General features: G+C 39.7%; 1 protein-coding gene across 7 annotated transcripts in view; it reads left to right on the top strand.

Moving 5' to 3' along the window:
* LOC140495928 (synaptotagmin-like protein 2) overlaps positions 1–25082 on the top strand; it is a 110468-nt gene extending 85386 nt beyond the window's left edge. For all 7 annotated transcript variants that reach the window (XM_072595237.1, XM_072595239.1, XM_072595233.1 and 4 more), the window contains 9 exons: positions 9186–9277; positions 10992–11093; positions 12776–12945; positions 13699–13801; positions 14897–15058; positions 16316–16394; positions 17973–18072; positions 19986–20191; positions 22124–25082. In XM_072595237.1, coding sequence (XP_072451338.1) covers positions 9186–9277; positions 10992–11093; positions 12776–12945; positions 13699–13801; positions 14897–15058; positions 16316–16394; positions 17973–18072; positions 19986–20191; positions 22124–22269 — 1160 coding nt within the window. In that variant the 3' untranslated portion in view covers positions 22270–25082. The remainder of the gene's footprint in view (positions 1–9185; positions 9278–10991; positions 11094–12775; positions 12946–13698; positions 13802–14896; positions 15059–16315; positions 16395–17972; positions 18073–19985; positions 20192–22123) is intronic.
* The last annotated feature ends 1753 nt before the right edge of the window (positions 25083–26835 follow it).

Genomic DNA, 26835 nt, shown 5'->3' with positions numbered 1-26835 from the left:
TGGTAGTTGAGAATGTTACCTCATTAGTAATGTAACAGATTCCAATGCTCTTTACTAGCATTGTTGACATGGATCGGTCATCTTGGTGACAAACAGCCAATCAAATTATGGAAATCCTGGACACCCAACCAAGAAAATAAAAGCAACAAAATAAATCTATTTAAATTTTTTGATTAATTAAAATTGTGATTTGCTTGAAGTGAAAGCAGAATCTCAAATACTCTTGCAAAAACTTTTGTAAATTTTGGCTTAAAATCTTACTAATTAACAATTTAAGGGCTCGCCACATTGTTTCAAAGTCAGTTCTGTTGTTCAATGTTTTATTAAATTCATGATTTGGAGATGCCGGTTTGGATTGGGGTGTACAAAGTTAAAAATCACACAACACCAGGTTATAGTCCAACAGGTTTAATTGGAAGCACACTAGCTTTTGGCGCGCCGCTCCTTCATCAGGTGATAGTGGAGGACGCAATTCTAAGGCACAGAATTTACAGCAAAAGTTTACAGTGTGATGTAACTGAAATTATACATTGAAAAATACCTTGATTGTCTGTTGAGTCTTTCATCTGTTCGAATACCATGATAGTTTCATTTCTTTCATGTGTAAATCACAAAACCTTTTTTTAAAAAAGTTGCATTCTCAGGTTACCTATAACAATGGGTGTTAGCTAGACAATACGTTGGAGGTGTTAGCCCCCTGTGTTCTCTGTCTATGCCATAATGTTTAGATTGATTCTAATCTAAAAAGTGAGATAACAGAGTTTTACATGAATTCATGCAGTTTTTGAGCCAAGTACAATGTAACTCTGCAAGTACAAATTCACCCCACAGAGCCTTAGACCACTCTACACTCATGCACACACACGTACACTCTCTCTCTCAGACACTCACAACCCCCCACCCCAGACACACACACACACTCCCACACTCACACATGCACCCCCTCACAGACTTAAGGCACTCTACACTCACTACGCACACACATGTACACTCTCTTTCACACTCCCAACCAGACAGACACACACAAAGACCCACATGTACACATATATTTTGTGGGGTGAATTTGTACTTGCAGAGTTACATTGTACTTTGCTCAAAAACTGCATGAATTCATGTAAAACTCTGTTATCTCACCTTTTAGATTAGAATCAATCTAAACATTATGGCATAGACAGAGAACACAGGGGGCTAACACCTCCAACATAGTGTCTAGCTAACACCCATTGTTACAGCTAACTTGAAAATGCAACTATTTTTTAAAAAGGTTTTGTGATTTACACATGAAAGAAGTGAAACTATCATGGTATTCGAACAGATGAGAGACTCAACAGACAATCAAGGTATTTTTCAAAGTATAATTTCAGTTACATCATACTGTAAACTTTTGCTGTAAATTCTGTGCCTTAGAATTGTGTTCTCCACCATCACCTGATGAAGGAGCGATGCTCCAAAAGCTAGTGTGCTTCCAATTAAACCTGTTGGACTATAACCTGGTGTTGTGTGATTTTTAACTTTATTAAATTCATACTGGATTGAACAAGTAGTCACATTTAAGGTGATTCTAAAGCAACATGTGAACAGGAAAGTTGAAATTCTCATGAATCTCAGTGATTGTGGATTGTGGGATAGTTCAAAGTGAGTCACAAGATGCAACTTAAGAATTTATATCCTGATCCATGCATGCCTTACACCCAGAGGTTGTGGTCAATTTCAGAGGAGCAATGACAGTGAGCACTGACCACTGTATCCATCATCCCCAACAAATGTGTCCTCCATAGGCATCCAGTGATTATTTGAGACATAGTTGATGAAGATATTCCTTACACTTCATCAATTTAGATTGAACAGATTCTCGCTAACATGACTCCTTTTTAAGTGCTTAATATTATTGTTTTAGTTCATTGTACTTTACTGGACAAGGAACAGTGGAAAGTTTCTGAGTTCATTAATGGAAGAAAAATATACAAATGTACAAAACAGTAGCAGAGGCTGGGATTTTCCTTCTTTTAGTTAATGAGACCAAAAGGCATAGGAACCAAAATTGGGCCATTTGTCCCATTGAGTCTGCTCTGCCATTCAATCATGGCTGATACATTTCTCAACCCTATTCTCCATTTTTTTTCCCCATAACCTATGATCCTCTTGACAACCAAGAACCTTTCTCTCTCTGTCGTAAATATACTCAATGACCTGGCCTCCACAGCCTTCTGTGGCAATGAATTCCATAGATTCACCACTCTCTGGTTGAAGATGTCCCTCCCAATCTCTGTTCTTAGTCTTCCCTTTACTCTAAGGCTGTACCCTCGAGTACCACTCTGTCGAAGTCATTCAGAATTCTATAAGTTTCAATTATATACCCCCTCATCCTTCTAAATTCCATCAGGTATAGACCCGGAGTCCTTAAACGCTCCTCATATATTAAGCCTTTCATTCCTGGGATCATTCTTGTGAACCTACTATGGATCTGCTCCAGGGCCAGTACATCCTTCCTGAGGTATGAGGTCCAATATTGCTCACAATACTCCAAATGTGATCTGACCAGAGCTTCATAAAGCCTCAGAAGAACATACCTGCTTTTATGTTCTAGTTCTCTCGAAATAAATGCCAACATTGTATTTGCCTTCCTAACCACCAACTCAACCTACAAGTTTACCTTAAGAGAATCCTGGACTGAGACTCCCAAGTCCCTTTGCACTTCAGACTTCTGAATTTTCTCCCCATTTAGAAAATGATCTTTGCCTCTATTCTTTCTACAAAACTACATGACCTCACATTTTCCCAAAATTGTATTCCATCTGCCACTTTTTTGCCCACTCTCCTAAACTGTCTAAATCTTTCTGCAGCCTACCTGCCTCCTCAATACTGTCTGTCCCTCCACCGATCTTTATATCATCTGCAAACTTAGCCAGAATGCCCTCAGTTCCTTCATCTAATATATAAAATGAAATGTTGTGGTCCCAACACTGACCCTTGCACAACACCACCAGTCTCCAGCAGCCACACTGAGAAGGACCCTTTTATCACCACTTTCTGCTTTCTGTCAGACAGCCAAGCTTCTATCCATGCTAGTACTTGCCTCTAATACCTTGGGCCTTTATCTTACTCAGCAGCCTCCTGGAGGGTACCTTGTCAAAGGCCTTCTCCAAGTCCAGATAGATAACATCCATATGGGCTCTCCTTGGTCTAACCTGCTTGTTACCTCCTCAAAGAATTCTAACAGAATTATCAAACATGCTGATGAAAACATGCTGACCTTGCCCTGCACTTCCAAGTATTCAGAAATCTCGTCTTTCACAATGGATTCCATAATCTTACCAAGGACTGAGGTACGGCTAATCGGCCTGTAATTTTCTGTCCTTTGCTCTACTCCCTTTTTGAATGGGGGGTTACATTAGTGATTTTGCAGTCCTCTGGGACCCTCCCTGACTCCAATGATTGTTGAAAGATATCACTAATGCCTACACTATCTAATCAGCTATCTCCTTCAGAGCTCTGGGGTGTAGTCATGTGATCTATCTACCCTCAGACCTTTCAGTTTGTCTAGCACCTTCTCCTTGGTGATGGCCACCATACTTACCCCTGCCCCCTCTGACTCTCTTGAATTTTTGGGATATTACTCGTGTCTTTTACCGTGAAGACTGACACAAAGTACTTATTGAGTTCTTCAGTCATTTCTTTGTTTCCCATTACTACTTCTCCATTATCATTTTCCAGCAGCCCAATGTCCGCTTTTGCCTCTCTTTTGCCCTCTATATTTCTAAAGAAACTCTTGCAATCTTCTTTTGTATTACTAGCTAGCTTACCCTCATATTTAATTTTCTCCCTCCTTACTTCTTTTCTCGTTATCCTATGTTGGTCTTTGCAGGCTTCCCAATCCTCTGCCCATCACCATATTATATGCTTTCTCTTTTGCTTTGATGCTGTCCCTGACTTCTCTTGCCAGACATGGTTGCCTCATTCTTCCTGTATCATGCTTCTTTCTCCTTGGGATGAATCTCTGCTGTGTCTTCCGAATTACTCCCAGAAACTCCTGCCATTGCTGTTCCACTGTCTTTCCTGCTCTTCTCCCAGTCAATTCTACCCAGTTCCTCCCTCATACCTCTGTATTTGTCTTTATTCAGCTGTAATATCGTTACATCTGATTCCACCTTCTCCCTCTCAAATTGCAGAGTAAATTCAATCATATTGTGGTCACTGTCTCCTAAGGGTTCCTTTACCTTAGGCTCCTTCATTTGCCCACCTGTCTGTCTTTTTGATTGGATACATATCATTGGATATTTAGCTCCCACTCCTGACCCTCTTGCAGCCATGTCTCCATGATGCCTACCACATCATACCTGCCAGTTTCGATCTGCGCCACAAGATCATTGACCTTATTTCATGTATTATGTGCATTCAGATATAACACCTTCAGACCTGTATTGCTGTTGCTCTTCTAATTGTCATCCCGTTATCCAGTGTGCTTGAAATTTGATTCTGAACCCTTTCCAAACACTCTGTTCTATTTTATATTCTGGAGACTTTAATAAATGCTCCTGAGTTCTCCTTTCTTTTCATTTCTTTTTCATATTTTTCCATGCAGTTGAATCTACCCCCACAGATGTTAACCTGCTGCTTTGTTTCCCATAGGCTCCCTCATTTGCCCACCTGTCTGTTTTTTTGATTGGATACATGTCATTGGATATTTAGCTCCCACTCCTGACCCTCTTGTAGCCATGTCTCCATGATGCACCCCAACCCCCACCCCACTTCCTAGTTAAAGTCCTGTTGACCACCCTATTTACCCTTTTCGCTATTTACCCTTTTTGCTAGAACACTGGCCTGGCTTGGTTCAGGTGGAGATCTTCCCTGCTGTACAGATCCCTCCTGTTCCAATAGTAATGCCGGTCCCCATGAAAAGGAACCCCTCTTTCCCACTCCACTCTTTTAGTTACATGTTTACTTCCCTTATTCTCATGTCACTATATCAATTTGCACTTGGCTCAATTACTAATCCGGAGATTATAACCCTTGATGACCTGTTCTTTAATTTCGTTCCTAGTTCCTGATAATCCCTAAACAGGCTCACCCATCTCTGGACTCAAAACAGAAGTTGTAATGCAAAGATTAGAACAAACAGTCTTACCGCAAATTCAACCCAAACTCTGGGTCAGATATGCGGATGACATCTTTGTAATAATTAAAAACACAGAAATAGAGAACACACACCGGGTCATCAACGCCACACTCACAGGAATCCGATTCACGAGAGAGGAAGAAAAGGACAACCAACTCCCATTCCTAGACCTGATGGTACAGAGAACACCGAACGGAGAATTCACCACAAAGGTTTACAGGAAATCCACACACAGAGACCAAGTTCTGAACTACGAAAGCAACCACCCCAACACACTCAAAAGAAGTTGCATCAAGACACTGTTCAAAAGGGCCACAACACACTGCAGCACACCAGAACTGCAAAAAGAGGAAGAAGAGCACCTCTACAATGTTATCACCAAAAACAGATACTCCCGCAATTTCATCAACAGATGCCTAAGGGAAAGACAATGGAATGAGGACATGCCACAACCCAAAGGACTAGCCACATTACCATACATCAAGAACATTTCTGAACAGACAGCCAGACTACTACGACCACTAGGACTCATAACAGCACATAAACCAACAGCCACTCTCAGACAAAGGACCCGATACCCAGCATGAGCAAAACCAACATAGTGTACAAAATCCCATGCAAGGACTGCACAAAACACTACATAGGACAATCAGGAAGACAGCTAACGATCCGTATCCATGAACAACAACTAGCCACGAAACGACATAACCAGCTATCCTTAGTAGCCACACACACAGATGACAAGCAACATGAGTTCGACTGAGACAACACTACCATTATAGGACAAGCCAAACAGAGAACAGCCAGGGAATTACTAGAGGCTTGGCACTCATCCACAAACACATCGACCTGGACCCAATATAGCAGCCACTGCAGCGGACAGCTGGAACTGACAACCGGAAGCGGCAGAGACAAACCACTATAAATGCCGGAGGAAACATCACAGAAGCGCTTCACAGGAGGCTCCCAAGCTCTGAGGATGTCACCTTGACAGGGGACGAAACGTCTGCAACACAAATTCCCAGCTCGGCGAACAGAATCACAACAACGAGCACCCGAGCTACAAATCTTCTCACAAACTTTGAACAGGTCACCTTTCTTGAACTTTCCTACATTGTTCGTCCTGATGTGGACCCCCTCCCTTTAATGAATATCTTTACCAGGAGATCCCCCACGCTCACTGAGAAAGGCCATCTGGTCAAAGCTTGCCATATGAGCCCCTTCATTGGTCATCTGCAGGCTACTTAAAGTCATCGAGACATACAGCACAGAAACACATCCTTGCATCCAACCAATCTATGCCAATCATCATCCCAAACTAAACTAGTCCCTCCTGCCTGCTCTTGGCCCATATCCCTCCAAACCTTTTGTATTCATATACCTATCCAAATGCCTTGTAAACTTTGTAACTGTACCTGCATTTACCACTTTCTCAGAATTTATCCCACACGCGAATCACTACCTGTGTAAAAAACTTGCCTCTTATGCCTTTTTTAAATTTCCCTCCTCTCATCTTTAAAATGTGCCCCCGAGTCTTGAAAACCCCCTCCTCGGGAAAAGACAACTACCATTACCTCTATCTATACCTGTCATTATTTTATAAACTTATATTAGATCGCCCCTCAACCTCTTATGCACCAGCCTATTCAGCCTTTCTTTATAATTCAAACCGTCCATACCTGGCAACATCCTGATAAATTTCTTCTGAACCCTCTGGAGCTTGATAATATCCTTCCTATAACTGGGTGACCAGAACAGGACACAGTATTTCAGAAGAGGCCTCACCAATGTCCTGTACAACCTCAACATGTCTTTCCAACTCTTATACTCAAAGGACTGAGCAATGAAGGCAAGTGTTCCAAACACCATTTAATTACACTGTATATACGTGAGGCAAACTTCAAAGAATTATGTACCTGCACTCCTCTGTTCTACAACACTACCCAAGGCCCTACCATTAATTGTATAAGCCCTACCTTTGTTGTTGAACCAAAATGCAATACCTCGCATTTATCCAGATTGATCTCCATCTGCCATTTTTCAGCCCATTGATCCACTTCATCAAGATCCGTTTGTAATCTTAAAAAAACCTTCCTCACTGTCTACTATGCCAACAATTTTGGTGCCATCTGCAAACTTCCTAACCATGCCTTCGATAATGTCATCCAAACCATTTATATGAATGATAAACACAAGAAGACCAAAGGGCCTGTTTCCACACTGTAAGTAATCTAATCTAATCTAAAAAAAAGACCCAGAACCAATTCTGTGGACCACTGCTAGTCACAGGCCTCCAGTCCAAAGAGCAACCTAACACCATATTCTCTGTCTCCTGCAGTTAAGTCAGTTACGTATCCAATTGGCAAGCTCACCCTGAATCCCATGTGACATTACTTTACCAATTAGTCTACCATGCAGAACCTTGTCAAAGGTTTTACTAAAATCCCAAAAAAATGTCTAGCTTAGAGTGGTGCTGGAAAAGCACAGCTGGTCAGGCAGCATCCGAGGAGCAGGAAAATTGACGTTTCGGGCAAAAGGCCTTCATCAGGACAGTCCTGATGGAGGGCTTTCGCCTGAAATGTCGATTTTCCTGCTCCTCGGATGCTGCCTGACCAGCTGTGCTTTTCCAGAACAACTCTAACCTAGACTCTGATTTCCAGCATCTGCAGTCGTCACTTTTACCTAGTCCAAAAAAACAATGTCTACTGGTCTGCCATCATCAATCTTTTTGGTAACTTCCTCAAAAAACTTAATCAAGTTTATGAGACACAAGTTACTTCACCCAATCCGTGCTGACTATCCCTAATTAATTTTTGCCTCTATAAATGTCCATAAGTCCTGTCTTTTATAATCACCTCCAACAATTTACCCACAACCGAAGTCAGACTCATAGGTCTATGTAGTTCCCTGGTTTCTCCTTGCAACTTTTCTTAACCAAAGGTACAACATTAGCCATCCTCCAGCCATCAGGCACCTCACCTGTAGTTACAGATGATGCAAATATTTCTGCAAGGGTTGTCGTAATTTCCTCTCTTTCTTCCCACAACGTTATGGGATACATTAAATCAGGTCCCGGAGATTTATCCACCTTTATATTCTCTAAGACATCCTGAATTTTCTCTTCTGTAATGTGAACTGTTTGTAAAACATCAAAATTAATTTGGTCAATCATTTCCAGGGACGCAATGTCTCACCCTGCATGCGGCTGCCAGCCAATTAGATGGTGGCAGCCACTATATGGAGGCCATGGCAATTGGCAGCTCAGCAGTGCCAAACAACAAGAGCAATGGGAATGGGGTGCATTCACAGGGTGTTGCTCACTGGGAGAGAAGTGTTAGAAAGCTGGATATAGAGACAGAAGTGGGGATTTCAGCAGCCACATCCTGCTTCTCACTTGTGTCCTCATTCCCAGATTGGAGTAAATCCAGCTCCCCCTGCCCCCTAACCACCTCACATCAGATACCTGTACCCCACTGTAGTAATTAGGAATGCTGCCACATATCTTGCCTGCTGGGCACACAGTTACTTTTGCTGGTGACAGAAAGAGGACCTTAAGTGGTTGTTAACTAACCACTTGATTGCCTTAATTGGCAGTGAGTCAGAAGCCCTTCCCACCCAGAGATTAATTTTTGAGATGGTGTGAAGAAGCTGGTGTCATCTAGTGCCAAACCAGCTGATTATTTGTCTTTTCTCCCACCTCCCCCATCACGTTTATCACTAACATCTATCATAATGGGAATTTTGACACAAGTGGGGCTGCATTGAGTATTCCTTTGCTTGTGATTTCAACCAATCAGCTCTTCCCTCCTCCTACACTTTCAATTTCAGTCTTGTGTTTTAAATGAAATATCTGTAGCTCAGGCATTACCATCATTCTAAATCATGTTGAATGAATTAAACCTCTAATTCAAAAGTGGATATTTTGGTGAGTTTCTCTTGTGCTGTATATGAGGTTACATTCAAAGATGATTTTGAAGTATGGTGGAATTTTTTGTGTCATTGCAGCAAAGTGATTCTTGCTTGATGTCTATCATACTGCCACACTTTAATACCAAATCTGTTTCTTCAGCTGATGACAAGCCCCCTGCAGTAAATATTCCAACTTTGGAGCATTCAAGGGTGAAGGAGCTGAGCAAGTCTGTTCCTATGCTCATGACTGAGGTAATGGAATCTAATTATGAGCAGGAGCCATTGAAAGTGAAGGCTGGCCATATGCATTATTGATGAAGGGCTTTTGCCCGAAATGTTGATTTTCCTGCTCCTCAGATGCTGTCTGACCTGCTGTGCTTTTCCAGCACCACTCTAATCCACACTCTGACTTTCCACCATCTGCAGTCACCACTTTTGCCATATGCATTAGATGAATAGTACTAATACCCCCCAAAAATGTTGAGCTGTCGAGCAGTAATGAGAGTAAACTTTGGCAATTGAAAAAAAAAATCTCCTGAGCCCAAACCTTAAATGAAGTCACTAGTTACATTTATCTGAGTTAATTAAATGACAGTAAAATAATATGTTCAGAAAGTCTGCCTTTATTCAAAGTTTAATACACCAAATAAGATGAATTATTTAGAAAATAGTGAAGCAGATTCAGGGAGGTGGGATCAATTGTCTTGAGTCAAGTCCACTATAGAATCCGTGGGAAATGTTGTAATGTTGATTAACATAGGTAAAAATGATTTCATACTTTTATTCAAGGTCATGGGTGAACTTTGTTTAAATCCTGCATATGATCAAATGCTAGGATATGTCGGGTAATTGCAAAGCTTGGAATCTGGTAAGTAGGCAGGTGCATACCATGTACTGGGGAGACTGACTGTATCACTGCAGTGAAGAAGACCAAACGCAAAATCTGTAGATTAATCACTACTGCTCTGTAAGGTATATACTAAACTTTTCTAAATCATCCAATATTCACCCTACTATAGTTTTTGTTGATCATTAGAATTTACTGTATGTAACCTTCATTGCTGACACTACGTTTGCAACCTTCCTTCAAGGTAAAATCTGTTTTTGCTCTCAACAAGTGACTTTAAAATCTATCTTTCCAGGACTTGAATATTTCTTCCATTGCTGAAGCAGATCTTCAGAAAACATTACAAACAAGACACTAAACCAAAATTTTCATCCGCCTTTTCACGTGGATGACATTATTTGAGTAGGAGAAAGTGAGGACTGCAGATGCTGGAGAGCAGATTTGAGAGTCTGGTGCTGGAAAAACACAATAGGTCAGGCAGCATCCGAGGAGCAGGCTTATGTTGATTCTCCAGCTCCTCGGATGCTGCCTGACTGGCTGTGTTTTTCCGGCACTGCACTCTTGGCATTATTTAAGTATCAAGTTTTAGTGTTCTACTGGTTAATATTCCATCCTCAATCAAACCATTAAAAAGTATTTCAATGATCATTTATTCTGTGACCTTTCAGAGGTATTGCTGGTGTAGAATGACTGATGTATTTCCTTATATAACAATAAATTAATCACTTGAAGTATTTTGATTTGCAAACTTTGAACTGCTTTTATAATGTTGAGTAATAAGGTGGCATGGTTTCTTCATGCAAGCCTAATGCATTTGGCTTCAACTCAAAAGCAAGGCTTATATTCCCCTGTCCCTTCTAACCATTGGTCAGCCAAAGTGAATCAGCTAACCTTTAAACTGACCAACCAATTGTGTTGTCTGTCAGTGATACCACAGTAAGCAATAAGTGGGGCAACAAGAATTTTACAAAATAAATAATTTTTGGAGGGTAAAGAAGGCTCAATTAGATTTGTTAGTTTATTTTGCCTCAGATTTATGATTCAAGGTCTCGTGCATTTTCTGTAATTCTAAGCTGACAGATATTGAATTACATTATTCCATTGATCTTGTTTTCACAGAGTGAATCAGATTCTGCTTCAGAGGTCAGCTTCAACATTGGATGGCACAGGAAGACTCCCAGCGATGCCAGCCATTCCTCAGATATGGCATCTGTGTCTTCAGTATGAATTTATTTGTTTATTGTCTATGCAGAAAGCCAGATCTTTGAATACACAAATGTTTGAAATAGAGGGCTTGACAACTGTAGCTGCCCCTCTCTGCTGGTTTGGCTAATTTTCTAAGGTTGGAACATAAATAAATCCGCTTGTAAATTTCAGTCTGTGAGTGCCGTGGGAGGCAAGAGGTATGCAATTGACAATCAATGAACTCCAAGGTCTTCCTGAGCCATAGGCTACTGAATACTTCTACCACACCATCTAGAAAATGTCAATTCACAATATTCAGTAATATTCATTGCCATAAATAACAAACGGTAGATCTCGGGGATTGTAACTGTACAGTTTGGAGTACCACGAAGCAGAATAAGGCAAAGGGTCCGGGCTAACATCTTTGTAGACAGGAACTTTGGAACCCCATTCAAAGTGGGTGATTGATAGGTTTCTCACTCTGTGTAAGAGGTGACATAGTGGTATGTAGTGCCTGCCAGAGCTGATGTTGATTGAATTTCAAATTTCATGAGCGAGGAACTCCCTTGTATGTTAATTGGGGAGTAATCTGAGTTGTGTCTTGCTATAGGCCATTGCTAACTTTTAGAAGAATTTATGTCACTCTTTCACTCATTCTTCCACTCATCAGTAATTCCTCAGTATGAACATTGACTGCTACATAATTTAATGAGTAGTGCAGTTTCCCGTAGTTGTAATTACTGACCAGTCAAATCTTTTTAAATGGCAAACTGCTTGTTACAAACTGCAAGATCTCCCTGCTAAATTGACCGATGGACTATTGTGCATACATGACAGACAGCAACGGTAAGCAGTGTCATAAAGACTCAGCTCATAATCAACCTAACATTCCTCTCCCTGAACTCGCCACCTATCTGCTCCTGCTGTCCAACCTACCAAACTCCACTGGTAACTTACCAGACGAATCCTTCTTAATAATTTGGAAAAGTGCTCTTGTATAATGGAGAAGAGGAGTGGATGTACCTTAAATTTCTTCTAGGTGTTTCTTGACAATATTTCAATGCAAAAAAATTGGAATTATTCTCTGGAGCATTTGACTTGCATCTCTTTCTCCAATCCAGTCCTCCATCTTTCCTGCTCTCAGAAATGCATTGACCATTTCATATCTTCAGTTCATGGATCTCCCTGTTGAGGTTGATACGTTTAGTTATTTCCCTTTGGGTACCAGTGAAAAAACTCTGCATGTACCTTCCTTAAGAAATAGATATGTAACTACTTGTTCTTAGATGTAAGCCCTGCTTTTGAATGATCATTTTCATGTGTCCTGTCAACTTGTGTTTTTTTTTCTAGTATGTATGGCACTGCATGGCAAAGTAGAACAAATATCCGAAGTTTATTTTGCATTCAAGATCACTAGAAACATTGTGATGCCCTTATTGTTATTTAAGCAAGCAATAATTCACTAAATATTTTGTTAGACCATAAGGAATATTTTTGATATTTTATGCTAATGATTTTGCTTATAAATCTGAGTTATACTTCCTGAGGAGAAATTTCACCATTTCATGGAATTATCATACTTCGATGTCAACATTACCTTTGTAGAAATTTAGTGTAATAGTGATGACTTGCATATTTCCTCTGCAGATAAATCTGCCAATCTGAGTGAGGCCATAATGGTTGAAGTAGTAATAAGTGTCTATCAATGCCACCTTCAGGTGAGTGGAAGCATCATGAGTGTCTACAGTGGTGATTTCGGAAGCATTGATGCTCAGGGGTCAGTCCAGTTTGCTTTGGATTACAATGAGAAGAACAAAGAGTTCCAGATTTATGTGAGTCAGTGTAAGGATCTGGCTGTAGTGGATGAGAAGAAGGGTCGAACTGATGCGTAAGTAGATAACAGTTTTCAAGCTTCTTTTTAGAAACCAATATTTTCTCTACGGTTTCTTTTCCTTTACATTCTTTTTATTTATGTGTTGGCATTCATTACACTGAGAGGAAACTAATCTACACTCTGACAACTTTCTTTCCCCTATCTAATTCTACTCCTGTTTCTGCTTTCCCCCCTTCACTTTTTCACACTCTTGTGCCCACTTTCCACCACACCCCAAAACCAGGCAGATGGCATTGTTCAGATCAGTTGCTATCAGATGAATGGCACAGTACGCAGCACCTTCTCATTTTGCTATCTTGCTGCACCCTGCTCCTATTAGACACTCTGATATGTTAATTTTCGTGCCTGCTACTTTCTGAACACCTGCATTCATATTGAACCTTTTAAGATGAAATAAGTTGTTGCTGTGCTGTTTTACATGTGCAATTCAACTTAGTAATCCTATCCCTGCCTGATGTCTCCACACATGCAAGAATCACTGAATACTGATCAGCAGTGGGACCCATGCTACTGACATTATTGTCTCCTATCCTAACACAGAAGCATTCCTTACCCTCGTTTAGCTCATCTTTACCTAGAGACAACTGAGAAACCTTTCTTATATCAATGGGTCATTGGTGCTGTTGAGTAACTACTGCTATCCAAAGAAGAGCAACGAAAGTTAGATTTAACATTCTTTTACTGTTTGAAATGCAATGCTGCATTATAATTCAAACAGCTAAAGCAGGTTGTTTTGGGTAATTGCAGGTATGTTAAGACCTACTTGCTTCCAGACAAGGCACGTATGGGCAAGAGGAAGACCTCTGTCAAAAGACGAAACATTAATCCGCTCTACAATGAAGTATTGAAGGTACAATGGGCGATGTTTGCAGTTTTTTGCATTGATTGGAAGACAGTAGATAGTTTTTAAGACCAAAACATTAAGTAGTTAAAAACTTCATTTGGATGTGCTTCTGTGATAGACTAGATACTAGAAAAAAATTTCTCACAAGCCAAAATCATATCATTCAAAGAGGTCACGTAGGTAGCATAGGTGCCACTTCAATGTAAATAGAATCTCGCATTCATAATTATACTTTTACTTTCCATCATCATCTTCATCTGTCTAATCGACTATTATTTTAGCTGCCACTACAGGAATGAAGCTAGAGACGTTACCCTTCATTACGGCCATACAGTATTAGAACCCATCTAAAGAAATGCTACATCTTCCCTAATGCCTATTGTAGCATTACATCCTTTCATGTTTGAATGTGGGAGGATGAGATGTTGTGAAGTTTTCCAACAGTTGTTTGTGTTAACTTTATTGCACAACAGGAAAAATGAAGAAAGAAAAAGGCAAAACACTGCTTTTGTATTTGGGAACAAACAGGGGCTGCTTACTTTTCCTGCATCACCACATTAACAGGCAATGAATGGTGATGTCATCCAATTCAGTTCATCTGGAAGAGAATGTCAAAATAAGTCCTGTCTGTATTGTTATGCCTAAGGCTTCTGCACTCAATCATTGTGATGTACTTTCTGTAAGAATTTGTTGCATTGCATCTTCACTCAGCCTCAGTCAGGATCTTATGTAACAGAGTCAAGTTTGGGTAGGGTAGCACTTGGAATGAAGCAGGAACCTGAGAGTTATCAAGGATATGGGCATTCTTGAAACTTCAAGGATATCTGGCACAGATATCATGATGATGTGGTCATGATGATGTGGTCATAATGTAGTTAGTCATGTGATGATATGGCACTCTAAATGCAACATGTGCACAGTCCATAGCACTGGAATGGAATGGAATTATTAACTAACTCATTTGGTTTCTAGTATTATTGGTTGAGGGATTCGTACTGTTGAAGCTTTGAAAAATATCAGTGCTTTATTTAATTACAACTGCAGTCTACTAGAAAATAATGTAATTTTAAACAACAATATCTACTTCCTTCCCCCCTACAGTACAAAATTGAGAAGAGTGTTCTCCTAATCCAAAAACTCAATCTGTCCGTCTGGCACAATGACACATTGGGCAGGAATAGCTTTCTGGGAGAGGTGAATGTGGATTTGGCCAGCTGGGACTGGAGTAATCGAGAACTTAACTGGTATCTCCTAAAGTCAAGGGTAAGTAACTTACTAAATGCCACCAACCTGACTGTAATATTGTTACAGATCTATCTTGTGGCCTTTTAGAAAAATGGTACTTTGGGGCAACACGTAGTAATGATAGAGAAAATTGCTAGGATTTTGAAAAATCAAAGTACAAAACCTAGCATATTGAAAATCAGGATTCCACATTGCATTCCATTTCCCCATATCCATTCCCAAGTAGATCACCCCTTCAGTTCTAACCCTGAATTGATTTGTGCTTGCGTTTAATTGCTTTTTTAATGACATTCCCATTTTGAAAAATTCTGTTTCCCCAAAGTATAGCAAATCAAAATCGCTCAAAAAGTGGCTTTCAGGTATTTTGTTCACATTGCTGGTTTTCTTCACAAAATAGTTGAAAAGTGTAGTGCTGGAAAAGCACAACAGGTCAGGCAGCATCTGAGGAGCAGGAGAGTCAACATTTTGGACATAAGCCCTTCAACAGAAACGTCAACTCTCCTGCTTCTCAGATGCTGCCTGACCTGTTGTGCGTTTCCAGCGCCACACTTTGCAACTCTGATACTTCAGCATCTGCAGGCCTCACTTTCTCTCACTCTTCTCAACAAAATAGTCGAGGTCTGATGGGAGAGATGGTTTGGCAGCAGAATTGGAGACTGTAAGGATACGTGCAGATTGGGATGGTCAGTTTTGTGTAGAATGAGATTCTTCCTGAACTGTAGAAATCAATGATATTTAATTGCAAGAAAGGTAACTGACCAAGGATGTGAAATGTAGGGTGTTGTGTTAGGTATTGTGGAACTTCTCTTGATTTACCTTGTATTGTTCAGCAGGTGGGCAGGTTTAAGGGGAAAGCGTTTTCTGAATCTTTTTTGTTGGATTACACATTTTCTGTGGAAAGAACAGCCTTGATGTTTTAAATTGCTATCTGTTCGTTTCATTGGGCAGTCATTACTCAAGGCATTTGTCATTCCTTATGTGCAGAGGTGAAGGGTCACATGCATTGTTGAAATGAAATATCCAGAAATTCTGGTCAGAGTTGCGATACTCCACCATTAACTTCACAAAATGACATCTCCCCTTCACCATTGATAATGCATTGAGTGACATGAAGTTCCAAGTATCCGTGCTGTAGAAATAATATAAACCAACCTCAGAAAGTTAGTCTTTTCCGGTCTACATGCACTTTTAACAAAGGGCATACGTAAATCACCACTAACTGAACAGAAGATGATGTTTTGCACAACTTTCAATTGTTTTTGACTTTATTTGCAGTGTCCAGCGATGGGAGTTGGAGTGGATCACAGAGGAGAAATAAACCTTGCTATCAAATATATACCACCCGGCACTTTGGGTAAAAATTGATCTGTCTTTCATTTGGTGTTTTTATGGTCTAGATTCCAGTTATATTCTCTCTGAGTCTCAATTTGGTTGAGATTTATCAATGTTCTTTGAAAACTCCAGTCGGTATATCTTATTCTCCATCTCCTGCTGGCTTATTTGTGAACAGAATGTGCGGTATCTGCTCAGTGCTGCTTCAGTTTTTCAGCTGGTTAGTGTAGTCGAGGCAAAAATCTAAACTTGTGTTCCAGCAATATGTGGCAGCAATCCACCAATATTCAACTAACCTGATTTTGTTCATTCTTAAATCATTTGTAAAATGAAAAATGTTGTGAGCATTTGAGCAATTGTTGACTTTTACCTCAATTTTGTGTAAGATTTATTGAACTTTACAGTTCCTTTACTTGCAACAGTGCTGGACAAGAACCTTCCCATCTCCACCTTACCACTTTACCATTAAGCAGGAAATCATCTTACCAAAAAGTTACTCTTGGCTCACTAATGTTGTACAAAGACACTTTATTGTTTTTGTTGAAGAACCACAAATCATTATTGGGTGCCAGTATATACTCAGGGAATTTTAGTTCCTTTGGTGAATTTATAATTCACTTGAGGAATGATGTCAAGAAGATAACAGATAATGACTACATAGTGAACTTTGACTGAATATTTGCACTATTGGAGCCAGTTGCAGAACAAGTTAGTTGGAAAGGTCATTGACGTAAAAGACGGTGTAGTGAGGATGTTTGCCTAGGCATCTTTTGAAAAGGTGAATGAGTATAAGAGTTATCTGCATATAACAGATCAGATCAACCAAAAAGATCGAGTCCAGATTGATCAATTATTGACCCAAGTGACATTATTACATTTCAATAAAAACATTGTTTTTCAAAATTAGCTTGAACATTTGTGATCCCAAATCCCATTGTTAGATTGGCCATTTTCCTTTGCTTAGTATCACTCTGTATATTACATTGTGTGTTTCAACCTGAGTGGGACATAGACATTGCTGTTTTTTAACTACTGCTAAATAATGAATGATCGAATGAACATCCAAGCGAAATGCACAGATTTGAGTGACTAATGATGCAGAGGCTCTTTTATTACCCCTCTGTACAGTTTATGTAGCTACCACACTGAGATTTTATTATTTTCAGGGTTGCAATGAACAGTGCAAATAATTCTGGAATAATTGTAGGGAAAGTTTTTAAGTTATCTGATCATTAAGCTACTATATATACTGGTAGTTATTGACTCCTTCTGCCTGTGTTACGTACTTCACATATAGTTTGGGTCTGTAATATTCATCATTGTAGAAGAGCAATCAGGCCTATTAATTCTGGAGCCTACTTTGTTTTCTTGTAAACAGCAGGATGTCTGGTGGCAGCACGGTGATCATGAGAGGAATTTTTTTTAGGGCTCTGTTATGATTGCTTGGAACAGTTTAGTCCTGATCAACCATCAAAAAGTAGAAAACCTTGATACATTTCTTCAATACCACAATGTAATTTTAATTTACTGCATTTTTGTTTTGGAAGTTGAAATATTTGCTTTTGAAAGAATTAATTTGCACTTTAAATAATTTATTAAGGTGCTGGAGATCCTCCTACTGGAGAGGTACATATTTGGATGAAAAATGCCAAGGATTTGCCCCAGCTTCGATCATCTGGAGTGGATTCGTTTGTGAAATGGTATTTTAATGGTTGTCTCTAATTGTGCACTGAATTCACAGATTTATTTCAATTTCAAATCCACAAAGGGATTTGGAGCAAAAGGGGGACTTTTCATTTCATTGTCTCACGTATTTATTGTCATTCGTAAACAAGATATTGGCCTGGATTTTGTCAGGACACAGAGTAGGCCTGACAAGTTCAGATGCCCTTCAGGTACACAAGTGGTCAACATTGAACCTTCCCCAGGATTGAAGTTCCCACTGGTGGAGATATCATCCATTGAGAGCTGTCACCCAATCAGAATGTGGCAGCTTCTCATGTCTCCAGCAGCAATAAAAATAGTGGGTTTTGGTTGCACTGTATCCCCAGAGACCCAAGATTGTTCTGGGGCCCCAGACTAAAGGTGAGTATTATAATGGGAAGAGGAGTATAGGAACTGTGGCCACAGGAGTCAGATACAAGGGCCTGGGAGCTGCACCCCATTCCCAACATCAGGTCAATGAGTGCACATACAGTGCAGAAAGGATAAAAGCACCTTGTTTCTGGCCTACTTAGGCAGGTGATACCTGTGGAACTGTTTAAGCTTTTAGTGGTTTAGAGTCATGCATTGCACATATCATTGAAGTTCCACCACTAAAGGGACCTGAATGAGATAGAAGATACTGCAAATTTTAACCTTCCAAAAATAGGTGGGGAGGTTTTTTCTAAATGGGGGGATGGGTCTGAGTGGGATGCTCTTTGGAGGGTTAGTGTGGACCCAATGGGCTGATTGGCCTGCTCCCATGCTGTAGGGATTCAATGATTTCAAAAAGAATGAAGATTTCTCAAGTTTAGCCTGTGATCTCCCCTCAGGACCACAATCTGTCCTTCCCCAGAGGATAATCTGCCTCCAGAGAGACCGAGATGTCTCTCCACTGGCTAGGGCCTCAATTTCTCCTCAGTCAGATTTCTAAAGCCAAACCAGGATCGTTCCCAATTGACTGTGATCTCTTTTTCCTAACCCTCCTCAGGCTAGGATCTCTCTCTGCATCTGACTATAATCTCACCCCACCACACCCCAAGGATTGTGATCTCTCCTTGGGTCTGAACTTTATCCCCTGACAAGGATTATTTCTGCCCAGACTTCAACCTCTGCAATACCCTGTTATGTGCCCCATGCCTAATGACAACTGAACCATTGCAAAACCCCAGTCCACCCTGATCTCTCCTTGTGGAATCTGTAATTTTTCCATCAAAACTGTGATCTCTGTCCCTTAAGACCACCATCTCTCCACGCAAAACTGGATATACTCACTTACTCTGGTACACAGACAGACAGACAGACACACACACACACACTTGTATATGGATCTGAAAGCACTCATACTTTATTGAATACAGTAAGCATCACCTATTTCATCAGAGTAAAGAAAGAGCTAGTACAAGACAGAGCTGATGTTAATTTGCTCAGAACAGTCCTATCATAATGTTGAGTATAGTTGTGGAATCTGTAAATTGTTGCAGTAATGCAATAAACTTCCTATTGTTTATCAACAAGACTCACCCATTCAACCAAAACGGTAGCTATCCTTACTCACGCTATACCACTTAGGGGTTGAAGGAACCAAGACCCTCAATAGCCACACACCCTCTCCCCTCTAGCCCCACCCTTGACTACAATGTTTCTTTTCTTCCTCACCACCATCCTTTGCTCACCCACCCCTGCCCACATATACAATCTCAACTGCATCAGGAAATAAATCAGTTATGATACCAGGCTAATTTTATGAAATAAATTGGAATTTTAGAAGTCTTAAACCATTTTTCTTCCCTTTGCCTGAATCAAGCTTTACTCCATTTACTTGTCCTATCCTCTGCAATACCTAATTTAGTCCTCCATCTATTCTGTTTGTGATAACTTGTTTTAACTTTCCTCAATATTTATCCGTCAGTTATGTGCTTCCTGACACAAGTAAGAAGAGCTACCAGAAGACTCGGATTGTGAAGAAGGACACCAACCCTATTTATAATCATACTATTGTATACGATGGCTTCAGAACAGAGGATCTGAAAGAAGCCTGTGTTGAACTGACAGTATGGGATCATGAAAAACTGACTAATCATTTTCTGGGTGGACTCAGGCTGGGGTTTGGCACAGGTAAACATATCATTTCTCTTTGTGCTTGTTGTAGGTGGAACTTGATGTCCTTCATGGAAAGATTGTAGACCTGGCTATAGACCTTCAGCATGAACAGCTGCACAGTTTAGTTAAGTGGGGAATGATTGTCCCCTGTCAGTGATTCCTACAAAAGCACATGAGATAAATGATGGTCAAATACATAATGTATAAAGGACTGGAGGAAACGGTTAGAGGTGATTGGGTGGGACAAGTCCATGAACAGATTTGGAAATAAGAACAATGATATATTAATTCATGGAATCATATTGGAATCAGAGAAACCATTACATACTGTCTTGTGCAGAAAGAAACATTGAAATTTGTATCTTAACTAGCCTAGTTGTTTTTGGACATGGGATGGGCAGTAAGGACAGTTTTCCAGAAATTTACTAGAAAGAAGCAAGAAAGGTTGTGGGCAATGTTTTGTACATGAAGAGCAAAAAGAAATAGCCTTTAACTGATTCACATGTGGGGTTGCCATGTGTAAATAGTGGGTTGAGGTGTTCAGCTAAGGACCAAGCATTAGTAAAGGATGCTGATTCTGAGACAACAGCCAAAGGGATTATCAGAATTGAGATTACAGGCATACAGAACAGGGAACAGCAAAACTGCAATCTTTCCATCATCACTAACTTTCAGGAAAAACCAACGTATGCAGGCTTAAATCCTGAATAGGCAGTTGAAAAGGATTAGGCTGTGATCATGGAAAATGCTATATTGTCAATGCAGTCAGACTCACATTGCATGTGACACTTGTTACATTGGCTAACTTGCTATATTTCATTGTGACATGTTTATAATTCCCTATCCTGTTTATCATCACAATGCATGTTCATAAAAAATGATACATATCTCTATTATTGTTTCTGCGCTTTCTACTGCTGATGGAGTTGAGAATTATTGTGCCTGAATGCAACATAATTAATAACCTGATGCCATCTAGTGACATAGGATAAATAGGCAACTACATATGCATGAGCATAGCTTAATTTTTGCAGCTACCCTTCAGGATTCAGCAGCACGTGTGTGAAATACTAATTTGTTGGAACTGCAGATACAGAAAACTGAGATCCAGTTTTCTCATTATGATACAATAGGCCACATTTACGAACCACTACTGTTGATTCTTGTTGATCTTTCGCTACCGACTACTCACTTCATCAAGAGATTTCCCATATATCAATGCTTAATTTAATATTGCATTTTAGTAGTTATTTGGATAGACAGCTTCTCTTCCTTTCCAATATACTGAACTGGATTTACTGTGGGCATCTAGAGCCTGAGTCAGGATCAAATGAGGATCTTGAACTCACACGTGCCAGAAGTGCACTAGCCTTGTAATTAGCTGCATTATCCTTTGCTATCCTTTTGTGGATGGTAAGTGGATGCTGCCGGTTCAGAGTGAGAGTGTTTCTAGAGTTAAGCAGAACCAGTTGGAATGGTGTTCCTTGCAAGTAGTAATGCTGATAGAGGCATTATCTGAACAATGAGCTGTTACTTATGTGGCCACTATCAGGGAGCTATGGACCTGAAGCCCAAGAACCCTCTGTACATCAATGCTGTTCAGGGTCCTGCCACTAACTGTATACTTTTCTGTAACATTTGCACCTCGGACTTACCCAGATTAATCTCCATCTGCCATTTCTCGCTCATACCTGAAACTGACCTGTGTCCCGCTAGATCCTTTCATGACCATCTACACTATCCACAACTCCATCATCTTTGTATCATCTTCAAACTCACTAACCTACCCAAATACATTTTCATCCAAGTCATTTATATATATCACAAACAGCAGCAGACCCAGCACCTCAGCTGAAGGTGTCATATAAATTTCATTTGTGTATGTGTGAGGTCAGTGGAGTTAGCAAATTTTCATACAGTTATTGCTTTAGGTCTTATGTTTTACAGGATATAGTTATGGAATCCCGGTAGAATGGATGGATTCTACAGAAGAAGAAATAGCTCTCTGGCAAGACATGATGTCAAATCCTAATGAATGGATACCAGGTTCCCTGCTACTTCGGTCTCAACTGGGAGGCAAGAAGCTTAAGTGAAATAGCACTTTGTGCACAAAGACTTAATCTTGGCCTTTACTGCCAAAATATTACTTGTCAATCAGCAACTGAATTGATAGTGCACTTAGAAGACTTGATAACATGAATCAAGCCTTTTTGTCTGTTTCAAATATTTTCACCTTGTAAAATGACTGAATCTATACCTTTACAGATTTGAATCTTAAATTCTTTTTAAAGAAGCCATTTCAAATCTTTGTACAAAATCTATTTTCTTAAAATTCTTGTATCCCAACTTTCCATTTGGCCCTCCACATGGTAGTTTTCTGTGTCCCATCTGTAGTCTATTCCTGCTTGAAGTTTCTCAACTACACTGGACATGTAATTTCAATGTTATTTCTCTTCCATCCTGAATAATGTTTTGCTGAAATATGAAAAAAAATAGAAGGATTCAGCAAGTCTTGCAGAATCTGTGAAGTGGGAAACGAGCTAATGTTTTGGAATTGTAGGTTACAACTGAAAAGCCATTGGCCTGAACTGTTAACACTGTTTCTCTCTTCAAAGATGCTGCCTGAGCTATAGAGAATTTCCAGCATTTTCTGTTAATCTAGACTTTCAGCATCCATAGCATACTGTTTCACATAATTATTTTGTTGAAGAGATTCTCAGGAACACTCCAATGTTTTATACCAAAGAATGATGGAATAACTCTCTGTACCCATAATTTTCCTTTACAGTGAGCTTCTGGTTTCAAAAATGATGTGGAGATGCCATTGTTGAACTGGAGTGGACAAAGTCAGAATATCACAACATCAAGTTATAGTTCAACAGATTTATTTAAAATCCCAAGCTTTTGGAGCACTACTCCTTCATCAGGTGATAGGTTTCACCTGATGAAGGAGCAGCACTCCAAAAGCTTATAATCTTACCTATTGTGAGACTTCTGACTTGTTTTCAAAATGCCACCTAGGAAGTAGAGGCCAGTTAAATAAATAAGAACCCTTTCACCTAATTTTTGCATATCTTTTAAAATAGTTCCTGTTTTTTTCCTGACTACACAATAAGTCAAACTGAATTCCTACATTTGAATGTTACCAGTTGAATGTGCTGTGAACAGGCCTGAAGAAATACTGATCAGAGATCTGACATAGGAACAATAGTTCTAGATAGCTCCTGAGATATATTGAGACTTGCTAACCCTAGTAGTTAGTAATATGGAGGATGGTCTTTACATCCATTTTGCTTTAAAGGACTCATTAAATGTTAATGTTTAGGTGATTTCCCCCTCCCTCCACATTAATTAACAGGTGTAAAAAATTCAGTTGCAAGGGGTTTCAATTAAGAGCTTGCCAGTTCTCATGCTTAAACTGACACTAATGTATGGAGCACTTTGAGGAAATAAGGTTTTGCTCAGAATCTAAATGCTACATTTACTTCCCTTAAGAAATGCCATAACTGAGGTAGCTCAGAAAATAAGTACCATATGAAAGGATCTTAAATAGAGCCAGTTCATGAGCCATAACATCCATCTGGCTAAAGTTGGTTAGAGACTCGTCTGCACCTGTAGGGTTGTAATATTATTGCCATAGTAGAAATGTATCTGTCAAATTGTTCAGTTAGGTAATTGCTGTTTTATTATCAATAGAGGAATTATTTTTTTGTAGATTCCTTTTTAGGTTGTTTGTCTCACGTTTCAAATATTTGGATTGTTATATGCAGCACATACCCCACATTCCAAATGCTCTTGTTTTATTGCTGTAGTATTAATAAGTAGGAGGCAAACGATGTTTTAGATAAATGTTGAAGCTTCCCTCAAGTCATATCATAACTTCTTGTGTTTAACCACCTGCTGCTGTGTTGTGCACCAACAATGTATTTGTTGTACATATTAAGTACCCCTCAGTTAATGACAGAAATTTAAACTTTAGGCATTACCTACTAACTACAAACAGTAAATTGCATTGGTGTGCTTTAAATATGCTGATGCTGCTTCAAGCATTGCGTCATCTAGCCACCTAACATGGTTGGAAACTTTATGCAGTTTTTTAAAAGTTGAAGTTCTAATTGAAATGGGTGAAATATCAGTGAAGTTTGTCTATTACAATGTGAGACCATTTAGGATTTCATTCCTCACTTTCATTTACCTGCTATATTTAGCAGCCTGATAAAGGGCTAACTGAGCATTGTGATCAGAGAAGAATATATTTTGACATCAATATTAGGTTTAACCCTTTGTTATTCTGAGTGATGGACAGGATAGCTATTGATCACTCCATTTCTAACTGGACCACATTTCAGTTGTGCATAACATCTTCTCCCTGTAATTTTCTCACTGGAAACAATTGATCTGTTGAGCAAGAAGGCATGAATAAACCTTAAAATTTTGAGGTGTGGTTGTATGCCTTCACCTCATTCATAATATTTTTAAATCTCTACAACCTTCTACCATTACTTAATGGTTTTGTCGCTGCTATTTTCTGACACAATTTGCATTTCAATGTTTACATGTTGTAATATATTTCAGTGTTTGATTAGCTGGTATTTAATTTTTATTAAGATGTCATAAAGCTTTTTGGTGCAAAATCAATGGATCTCAATATTGTTGAATTCAACTTGCATGATGCCATTATTGTTTTTTTCGAACTGAACTTAAGAAACGAGAAGTGGAAATTTGAGCTATGATTTTGTTTTTGGACAGAAATAAAAGAAATTATAAGTATGTCAGGTTCTTTTGTTGACCTAAATTTTTTTTTAAGGTTAATCTAACTTGAAAAAATATAACATCAAATAGACGAAGAATCTCTGGTAATATGTGGGTGTAACCATGATATAATAAATTGAAATTACATCTTGAAGGTGTTCTGTTTTCTATTTTCCAGTGGTCATCAGTACTTTTCTTTAAATAACATTTTTCTCCTTTCTCTCTTCTTTCTCTTTCTTCACTACTCTCTCCCACCTGACCAAGTTCCAAGTCCTGACTAAATAAGCATCGTTGCACTGTAACATTGACATTAACACGTGACATTGCATCCAGCATTGCTACCATTACAACTGATCCTGATTCTCACTGTTCACATACATACTGAGTTCCATCCTGATTTTATTCTATCTGTTCCCCTACTTCAAGGATGTTAACATTTTGTTTGTAGTCCTCAAATGAGAGTGGGGCAGGCCAAGCTGATCGCTCTTGTTAGAAATTGTGGCTATTGCAGTAATTCAACAAGAAAGATAGAGCGCGCGTAGATTAATCAGTTAAAGTATCTATGTGTTTGAGTAGGAACTGTTCTATCTTGTGCTTTAAATCCAGGACTACTGCCTGCACACTGAGATACCATGCTGGAATATAACTTAAGCTGCAGATGGCTTCAAAGACTGTTTGTTTGCTTCTTATCTCTACATAAGGTTCTTCCAACTCCTTAAGTAACGCTCCTTTATTTACAATTGTTCATAGTAGGTTATTAAATACAGTCTCTAAATCTACAGTCTAAGACCTTTCTCAATGCTCGTTCCAGACTGGTGGCTTCTGTCTTACTTGGCCTCCTCCATTGCCACAATGAACCAAACTGTAAACTGGAGGAACAACACCTCATTTTCCACCTGGGCAGCCTACAGCCCAGATGACTCAACATTGAGTTCTCTAATTTTAGATAACCTCCCTTCCCTTTCCCCCAAATCCCTTCCCAGCCCCTGCCCCTCCCTTCAACTCCTCCCAGCCACCTTCCGGATTCATTCCTCCCACTGACCAATCAGGTTGTATCCTTTGCCTGTCTTCACCGATCCCCACTTCACCACCCTGTCCCGCCACCCCCTTTATCTGCAGCTCTCCATACCCCCACCCTCGGTCCTGAAGAAGGGTTACACCTGAAACGTCAACTCCTCCACCTCCTGATGCTGCCTGGCCTACTGTGTTCTTCCAAATTCTTGTTTGTCTACCTCTGTCTTACTAATGTCAGAGTTATGTGCTTAGTTACATTATCATAAGAGACATGAATTTTGTTATATCACAAGAATCAAACTTAAATGTAAAACTGATGGTGATACTGAACTCCATACTGAAGTAAGTAACGTGGCTTCAGAAAAGAAATGAGAAGTTTAGCATTTTGTATTCAGTATGCTTCAAAAATCTTGACTATCTGGAAGCTCAAGTGTTGAGTAGAGTATTTAGGACTTTTCACTTCTACATTGTCTCCCTCTGCTTTTCCCTTGATGCTGCTCCTGTTAACATCTCAGGACACTATCTCATGACTTCCTTCTATACCTTCCTTTGTATTCTCCACTGCACACATTTTGGCAACTATTGGTGGTTCTCACTGAGTAGCCAATCCCCAACAGACTACATTCTTGGCTACCCTTACCAACTCTTCTTCACTACATACTGCCCCTTAAAGACTACACCTGAAGACATGGAGAAAAGTTTAATGTTGATGGCATGTAGCTCCATCTCTATCAACTAACTACTCCACCTTGCCTTGCTGCCAGAACAGCCAACATTGGCACCCGGGGGGCCCACATAGTCCTCCTGTTAACTGTAAGAAAGACCAAAGTCTTCATCTCCAGACTTCATTTTAGATGAATCTATCCCCTTCATAGTCACTTTTTTAGATTGAT

The sequence above is a fragment of the Chiloscyllium punctatum genome, chromosome 25 (genome assembly GCF_047496795.1).
Source record: "Chiloscyllium punctatum isolate Juve2018m chromosome 25, sChiPun1.3, whole genome shotgun sequence".
In the NCBI taxonomy this organism is placed as follows: domain Eukaryota; kingdom Metazoa; phylum Chordata; class Chondrichthyes; order Orectolobiformes; family Hemiscylliidae; genus Chiloscyllium; species Chiloscyllium punctatum.
Note: the sequence above shows the minus strand (reverse complement) of the source record. Positions and strands in the feature narration are given on the sequence as shown.